The 9,124-nt window shown below is 48.6% G+C and overlaps 1 protein-coding gene across 1 annotated transcript in view; it reads left to right on the top strand.

The window, feature by feature from the left end:
- The first annotated feature begins 1,258 nt into the window (after positions 1-1,258).
- The window catches only part of DHX37 (DEAH-box helicase 37), a 30,377-nt gene continuing 22,511 nt past the window's right edge, over positions 1,259-9,124 (top strand). Inside the window, exons 1-3 of the mRNA XM_057526966.1 lie at positions 1,259-1,454; positions 5,210-5,379; positions 8,914-9,026. Of these exons, the coding sequence (XP_057382949.1) occupies positions 1,349-1,454; positions 5,210-5,379; positions 8,914-9,026 (389 nt within the window). The 5' untranslated portion in view covers positions 1,259-1,348. The remainder of the gene's footprint in view (positions 1,455-5,209; positions 5,380-8,913; positions 9,027-9,124) is intronic.

Below are 9,124 nucleotides of genomic sequence, written 5' to 3'. Positions count from 1 at the left end.
AACATTATATTAATGAGATCCATGCTGTTGTGTATTTGCCTTTTCTCCTTTTGCTTTATAGAATGTTCTTTATAACTTCTGGAGATAATACTTTGGTATATAATATTTTAGAAGAAAATATAAGAGAATGTTCTATTACCTACCTAATAATTTGAAGATGAACACACTTTTTATTTACTTAAATAAACATATTTAAAGAAAAAACTGTAGATCACTATCATCCTAAGCAATAAAACCCATGAAAACACAGGTTTGATTTGCTCATTATAACTTTTTCCCCCAAATCCTTTTTAATTAATTAAAAGCATGTTCATATGTATACCATCTAAATCCTCTCACGCACCACCTGTGTGTTTGTGGGGTTTTTTTTTTCACACACACACACTGTATTTTATTTTTACAAGAGATAAATAAACTGACAGTAAGCATTGTAAATGGATGACCACAACAAAAGGGGGGTTTGTTTTTGCTTTTGCTTTTCGGGGGAAGAGGGGAGCTTATCCACATTAATCACACTCTTCATTCATTCATTCATTCCAATCAACAACAATTTATTGCTTACCTGCTCTGCAGCCAGATCTTGTTCTGGGTTATTCAAATGTTTTTCCTGGGGCAGTAACTTTAAATAAGTCTTTAAAATAACTTTATCCTTTCTAAAATTCTAAAATAACGCCTAGTGCCTTCACTATTTTTGTGATATAATTTAAATGTTTGCCCTTAACCAATTAATGCTTTTAACAGAAAAAAGGAGACACAATATAGATGTCCTAGTCGCAAGATAATTACAGGATTCAGAAAATACATTATTTCCCAGTGCGCTACAGACAATGGGATGTGGTCATGAGAATTCAAAGTTGTCTAATAGATGCCTTCTTTTAGTTCTACCTGTCACTGTAATGGAAATATTTAGGGCCGTTTTATTACACAACTGTTTCTTGTAGGAATATCAGAAAATGCAGATAAGCAAAAAAGAGAGGGAAGAAGATTGTATTGGGGCAGGGTTATATTTTTAAAAGTGACAGAACACTCCCATTCCCAAATAGCCAAATCAATATTAGTATTTAGAGACTCAGACCACACCTCTGTGAGAACAGCCCTGGGCTTAAACTGAGCCCTCCGTAGCCCCGCCCCCTCCTCTAACTTGGTCCCGCCTCCGCCGCCGGCCGGCCCTGGCTTTCAGCGTGGCGCCGCCTCCAGCCCCGCCCCCAGGTGCTCCGTTAGTTTCAGCTCTCGCGAGAGCGCAACCCGGAAATTTTCCGGCCGGAACGCTTGGTGGGAGCCCACGTGGGTTGGGCTTCGTGGTGCGCTGGTCGTAGGACCTCCGGGAGCAGGACAGGAGCCGGGCGCCATGGGGAAGCTGCGCCGGAGGTACAACATCAAGGGGCGTCAGCAGGCGGCCCCCGGCCCCTCGAAGGGCCCTCCCGAGCCGCCCCCTGTGCGGCTGGAACTGGAGGGTAAGTAAGGCGCCCCCGGACGAGGGCTGGGATTCGGGGGAGGGACCAACCAGGGCCTCGGGGCCAGGGCTGGCCAATGGGGGCCGAAGGGCTTCCGGACTATGCCCTGCCTCCGCGACTCGGGCGGGAGACCCGGAGAGACAGCCCCCCCCCGCCCAGATGATACAAAGGAAGGGGGAGTAGTGACAGTTTTGTTTTAACTGAATTTGGAACAATACCTGGAGTTTCTCTCCAGTGGGGACCAGCCCTAGTATAGCTATAGGGGGAGTTTGGGCAAGGAATTACAAGGTAATTCCATCCATTCTGATGGCTTCGATTATAACCTCCCTACCAGCGACCCTTAAGTTTGTATTTTTCAGCCCAGACCTGTCTGCTTAGCTCCAGGCTGCTTAACATTTCTGCCCCGACTCCTCCGTTTTGTTAGGAATGGCTACCATGTGCCAGGCACTATTCTAGGAGAGTAACAGAAGAGGAGATTAAGGGAAAAAAATCCCTGCCCTGCAGAGTTCAGATGCTTCTGGGAAGAGACAAGCAAAGATAAACGCAAAGTACATAAGACGTTTTGCATACATTCATACAAAAGAGATAAAGCACAAGAGGTTTGGGCAGGTTGCAGTGTTTCATGGCGGGGTGGGGGGGGGGGAAGGCCCCACTGAGAAAGCATTGAATCCTTGTTTAAGACCTGAAGGCAGTCAGAATGGCTGAGTGGAGATGAAATTTAAAATGGGGTCAGGATCTTGTAGGGCCTGGTGGGTCATGGTGAGGATGGTGGCCCTGCAGAGTTGAGAGCAGAGGAGGGACACAGGGTGGGCTTAGGTTTCTTTTGTTTTTGTTTTTTAATAAATTTATTTATTTATTTTTGGCTGCGTGGGGTCTTCGTTGCTGCAAACGGGCTTTCTCTAGTTGCTGCGAGCGGGGGCTACTCTTCGTTGTGGTGCGTGGGCTTCTCATTGTGGTGGCTTCGCTTGTTGCAAAGCATGGGCTCTAGGCATGCAGGCTTCAGTAGGTGCAGCACGCTGGCTCAGTAGTTGTGGCTCGCGGGCTCTAGAGCACAGGCTCAGTAGTTGTGGCGCACGGGCTTAGTTGCTCCGCGGCACGTGGAAGATCTTCCTGGACCAGGGCTCGAACCTGTGTCCCCTGCATTGGCAGGCAGATTCTCAACCACTGCACCACCAGGGAAGCCCAGGGCTTAGGTTTTAACAGCATCACTTTGCTGTGTTGAGGAAAAGCAGTAGAGGGCAGAGAATCTGAGTGATCTGATAGGAGGCTGCTGAGTACATTGACTCTGGCAGGAGTTGTTGCTTGGACCAGGGAGGCAGCAGTAGAGGTGGTGAGAGGTGGTTGGATTCAAGATGTATTTGGAAGATGGAGCTTAGTTCTGGCTGTGCGCAAGAACAAAGGACATGTCAAGAACGAATCCCAGGTGTGCAGCTGGAGGCTGGAGAAAGCAGGCATGGGCAGCTTGTGGGGAGGCCAGCAGCTTGGCTTTGGATGAGTGGTTTGGGGGGGCCTGTCAGATATCCAAGTAGAAGGGTCAGCAGCCAGCTGCTGAATCGGACCCTTGAGAGAGGCAAATCTAGGGGAGATAGCAGTTTGGAATCATCTGTGTATAGATGATATTTATTTGAAGTCTGAAGACCAGACTGGCTCGCTGAGGCAATGAGTCCGGTCCAGTGAGGTGGGAGGAGAACCCTGGGAGAGTGTGGTTGTCCGGGGACCAAGAGGAAGACCCGCCGTCTGTGTCAGATGTGGCCGTGGGATCAGGCAGGGAGAGAAAGGACCGTGGATGTAACACTGGGGAGGCCATCGGCGACCATGATGGGTCCAGTTTCGGGGGAGAGTTGGGCTGAAGTGATTGAGTGGGTTCAGCCGTCTTGCAGGCCCCTGAGACTGAACACATTTCAAAGTTGGACTCATCCAGCTGCTTGTATAGCATCCCTGAGGTCCAAGCAGATATAGGTGTTAGGGAAGAGTGAGTCTAGATTCAGGAGGTGGAGGGAGGGAGAGAGAGCCGGGGCCGCTGGGGAAGCCTGCTTCCCTCGACCCACTAATCGGCCTCTTCTTCCACACTCTCCTCTTGGACCCGGAAGGCAGTGAGGTTATAGGAAAGATTGTCAGAGTGGGAATCTGGAGTCCGAATTCCCTCCTCGGCAGTTGCAGGGATAGGCTGGGAGTTGAAGCAAATCGCCTGACATCTCTGTGCCTCAGTGTTCTCAGCTGTCAAATGGGTCCAGCAGTAACAGTCATCCTACCTGATCTCAGAGTCATGGAGGTGGTATTTTGGGAGAATATGTTTGTGACTGAAACGAGAATGCTTTGAAAAGTAAAGACAAGCTGTCGAGATGTGCTGTTGTCCTGTGATGGGCGTCATCCATCGTAACAGCAGTGACAGCTCAGGAAGTGAGATGGCAGCTCTAAGAGGGCAGAAGACCCCTGGACTGACAGTTGGGTGAGAGCAGAGGGACCCGAGGTCTCTTAGACTCAAAGATTTGGGGAAAGTTGTTTCTCACCCCAGAGCAAGACATCTCTGTCTATCCCCGCCTTTCTCAGGGGCCAGAGGGATCTTACAAGACTATAAAGCAGGTGACCTTCTTCAAAGAGCTTTCCCCGATCCAATATCATCACCCTTTTTCTTATTTTTATTTTTAGCACATCTCCCCCGCCCCCCTTTTTTTCCATAACACAGTGGTTCTCAAATTTTTGGCACCAAGAACCCTTTCACGTTCCTAAAAATTGAGGACCCCAGAGTGCTTTTGTTAGTGTGGGTCGTGTCTGTCGATATTTACCGTACTAGAAATTAAAACCGAGAGATTTTGAGACACAAGCGCGTACAAGCACACACTCCTTTAGCTGTCACCGCGTCACACGATTTGGAGCCTTTGGAAAATGCTGCTGTACACTCTTCTTTTTTTCCCTCTGCTTTTAATTCTGTTTGAGACCTGCAGAATGGATGGCTAGCATTGCTTAAAATAGTCTCGTTCTTCTTACTGAGGAGCACACAACCTCTCCTACGCTTGGTAATGTCATAAAGATGTACAAAGCCTGAGCAGTTAATAAAAGTCAGACACTGCCCGTACGGGGACTCCAGCGTTGGGTGTGAGGCAGAAATAGGTGCTCCCCAAGCCCCCTCCTCCCCATGGTGCTGCCGTAGGTTTGAGTTGAAGAGTGATAAGGGAGCTGGATTTTGGTCTGAAACGTATACTTTCAAACTCCGACTTTTTTTTTTTTTTTCGGCCACGCCACGTGGCTTTCGGGATCTTAGTTCCCCGACCAGGGTTTGAACCCGTGCCCCTGGCGGTGGAAACGTGGAGTCCTAACCACTGGACCGGCAGGGATGTCCCAAACTCCACCATTTAAAAATAGATGTGATGCAAGCTTGGTACTCAGTCCACTGTACACGCGTGAGAGAGCGTCTTTCAGAGTTATTGTAAAGATGGTTTTGATCCCACAGTCCCGCTGAACGCAGGGCGCCGCTGGGAGGGAGGCACTGTTGCAGCCTGTTCCCTCCTTGCTGCGCCCCCATCCCTGTCCCCGCAACGCGAGGACGGCTGACCCGGGGCGGGTGCTGGGTGGACCGGTGGAATGAAGGCGTGACGGGCCTGCGCCCCCGTTCCTATGCGGGTGCTCGGGTGGCTCTCACTGTGGGCAGGAGGGTCAGCCCGGAGGAAACGGCGTTAACGCAGCATCTTGGGACTCGCGGGCGTCCGCGCTCTCCGTCCTCCAGGGCTGTGGGTCAGGCGAGCGTGTCTTTTCAGATAAGGGCACGTTGAAAGGAGTCGATGCAAGCAACGCGCTCGTCCTGCCCGGCAAGAAGAAGAAGAAGACCAAAGCCCCTCCCCTGTCCAAGAAGGAGAAGAAGCCCCTGACCAAGAAAGAGCGGAAGATGCTGCAGAGAATCTTAGACCAGAAGGAGAAGAAGCGCCAGGTATGCACGCTCTGTCTGTGCGGCGAGGGATGGGTCGGTGTGTCTGTGACCCCCGACGTGATCCCTGTGGCTGGACTGTCGGATAGAACTTTCCAGAAGGAGGGGCAAGTTCTGTGTCTGCAGTGTCCAGTACAGTGGTCACCAGCCACACGTGGCTGTTGAGCACTTGAGATGTGGCCAGTGTGGCCGAGGAATTGGATTTTTAATGTGATTTGGTTTTAATTAACTTAAATGCAAATAGCCACGTGTGACTAGTGCCCCGTATGGGACACACAGATCCAGAACCTTTCCAGTCCTTGGGGGACGTGCTACTTGGGTGTCTGTCAGTCTGGGACGGGTCCAGCTTTGTGGAGGCCACATGTTTGTTGAACCAGGAGTTGGTCGATCAACGTGCTCACTTTTTATTTTCCCCCCTCATTCATTTTGTTGTTTATTTTTTAACTTCATTCTGGAGAATTTTAACCTTTTTTGCTTAATTTGCTTGTTTTTAAGGAGAAAATTTTGTAATGAGAAATTCAAACATACATAAAGGTAGAGACAATAGTGTCATGGGCTCCAGTGTACCTGTCACCAGCTCCAACAGTTGTCAGGCTCATGGTCAACCTTGGTCATCTCCACGGCCGGTCACTTTCCCACCCCCTGGGTCAGAGCCCAGGCAGCGTCAATCTGTACTAGTTTCTGTGGGTGCCTTGACAAGTGACCACGAACTGGGCGGCGTACAACAATGGAGATGTGTTCTCTCACTGATCTGGAAGCCGGAAGTCTGAAATCGAGGTGTCAGCAGGGCCGTGCCCCTTCTGAAGTTTCCCGGGGACGGTCCTACCTGGCCTCTTCCAGCTCCTGTGGCCCCAGGTTTCCTCGGCTCATGGCCACGTTGCTCCAGTCTCTGCCTCTGTCTTTATGTGGCCTGCTCCCCTGTGTGTCCCTCCTCTGTGTATCTCTGATAAGGACACTTGTCTTTTTCTTTTTCTTTTTTTTTTTTTTAAATGTTTTGGCTGCACCATGTGGCATGCAGGATCTTAGTTCCCAACCAGGGATGGAACCTGTGCCGCCTGCAGTGGAAGCGCAGGGTCTTAACCACTGGACCGCCAGGGAAGTCCCAAGGACACTTGTCTTTGAATTTAGGACTCACCTGGATAATTCAGGATTTCATCTTGAGATCCTTAAGCTAATTACCCTTAACTTAAAAAGGCCCTTTTTCTGAATAAGATCCCATTCTGGGACATGGATATATCTTTTCAGAGGGCCACCATTCAACCCATATACATATCCCTGAATATTTCAGTTTGCATCTCTAAAATAAGGACCAAATCAAATTACCACAGTGCCATTAGCATGTCTAAATGTTTTCAAAATACCATTAGATATCCAGTAAATAGTCCAATTTCTAATTGTTTCATAGATGCTCTCCACCTGCATCTCTTGTCTTTCCCCCTTATATTTGTTGGAGAGATTGGTTTGTCTGTCTCAGAGACTTTCCCACGGTCTGGATGAAAAACTTTTCATCTCTGATATAAACATGTTCTTCCACCCTCCGAATTCCCTATAAATTGGTATTTGGGTCTGGGGCAGTGACTCTCCACTGGGACAGTTTTGCCCCCCCCCCCATCCCCGGGAACATTTGGCCAAGTCTGGACATATTTGGGGCTGTGACGATTTGGGGGACGCTGCTGGCATCTGGGGGGTAGAGGTCTGGGATGGTATTAAGCAGCCTGCAGTGCTCATAACATCAAAAAATTATCTGACCCCAAATGCCAGCAGCGTGAAGACCGGGAAACCCTGATCTAGAGGCTTCAGGAGATTCTCTCTCGCTAGTCTTTCTGGCAAGGTGACCACACGGCGCGCTGTGTCCACCAGGGGACACACAGGCCTCCAGTTAGCAGCTCTGACGTGTGGTCCCTGGAGCCCTTCATGCAGGGGAGGCTCACCGTCCTGTGAGTGTGTCCTATTTAAATCCTGTGAGCATCTTTTCTTGCTGTTCTGTACGTTGTTTTTTATCGATTATGAAATATGTGTGTGTGTATATATATATATATATACACATACACGTATAAAAGCAGATATAAAATATCTGAGTAATTTCAAGAATAACAAGACAAACACTCATGAATTGCTCACCCAGGGGAAAGGAACCAACTGGACCCGCCCCCGCTCACTGCTTTATTCAAGGCAGAGTGGGGACCACTTCCTGTCCCACACACACAGCTGTTCCTCCCTGTACTAACTGCCAGGAAGTCTTGCATTATACAAATGGGCCCTACTTTATTTATTCCATCTCCCGTTGATGGGCATCTGGATAGTTGCTGGTCTTCCCTTACGACACACCGTGGTGCAAAGAGAGCCTTGTTTATCCAACCCCAGACTCCGTAAGGGGGCGAAAAGCCACCCTAAGCTCACACGTCTGTCGGCGTTAAGAACTCCGTGAAGGACGGTAATTGCAGTTCGACCTTCGGATTGAAAAAGACTCTAGGTGTTACAGATGGCCAACAGACACATGAAAGAATGCTCAACATCATTAATCATTAGAGAAATGCAAATCAAAACTACAATGAGGTATCATCTCACACCGGTCAGAATGGCCATCATCAAAAAATCTACAAACAATAAATGCTGGAGAGGGTGTGGAGAAAAGGGAACCCTCATACACTGTTGGTGGGAATGTAAATTGATACAGCCACTATGGAGAACAGTATGGAGGTTCCTTAAAAAACTAAAAATAGAACTACCATACGACCCAGCAATCCCACTACTGGGCATATACCCTGAGAAAACCATAATTCAAAAAGAGTCATGTACCAAAATGTTCATTGCAGCTGTATTTACAATAGCCAGGACATGGAAGCAACCTAAGTGCCCATCATCGGATGAATGGATAAAGAAGATGTGGCACATGTATACAATGGAATATTACTCAGCCATAAAAAGAAACGAAATGGAGGTATTTGTAATGAGGTGGATGGAGTTAGAGTCTGTCATACAGAGTGAAGTAAGTCAGAAAGAGAAAAACAAATACAGTATGCTAACACATATATATGGAATCTAAGGAAAAAAAAAAAAAAGGTCATGAAGAACCTAGTGGCAAGATGGGAATAAAGACACAGACCTACTAGAGAATGGACTTGAGGATATGGGGAGGGGGAGGGGTGAGATGTGACAGGGTGAGAGAGTGTCATGGACATATGTACACTACCAAACGTAAAATAGATAGCTAGTGGGAAGCAGCCGCATAGCACAGGGAGATCAGCTCGGTGCTTTGTGACCGCCTGGGGGGGTGGGATGGGGAGGGTGGGAGGGAGGGAGATGCGGGAGGGAGGAGATATGGGAACGTGTGTATATGTGTAGGTGATTCACTTTGTTATAAAGCAGAAACTAACACACCATTGTGAAACAATTATACTTCAATAAAGATGTTTAAAAAAAAAAAAAAAAGACTGTAGGTGTTAGTGATGCTGGAATTTCATCTAGAGTCTCAGCTCCCCTTCTGCAGAGAGGATCGTGATGCCAGATGTGTAACACACGCATTTCCTTCCCCAGCGAGCGGAGATGCTCCAGAAATTGAGCGAAGTCCGGGTTTCGGAGGCTGAAATGAGGCTGTTTTACACCACGTCCAGACTGGGCACTGGGGGCCGCATGTACCGCGCCAAAGAGTGAGTCGGCTGCCTCCTCCCTGAAGCCCGCCCTTCCCGCCAGGGCTCCCGGGGGGTCAAGGGTCATGGCGTCTTCTGGGGCTATGGGAAAATACATT

Source organism: Balaenoptera acutorostrata, chromosome 13 (assembly GCF_949987535.1).
Source record: "Balaenoptera acutorostrata chromosome 13, mBalAcu1.1, whole genome shotgun sequence".
Taxonomy (NCBI): domain Eukaryota; kingdom Metazoa; phylum Chordata; class Mammalia; order Artiodactyla; family Balaenopteridae; genus Balaenoptera; species Balaenoptera acutorostrata.
Note: the sequence above shows the minus strand (reverse complement) of the source record. Positions and strands in the feature narration are given on the sequence as shown.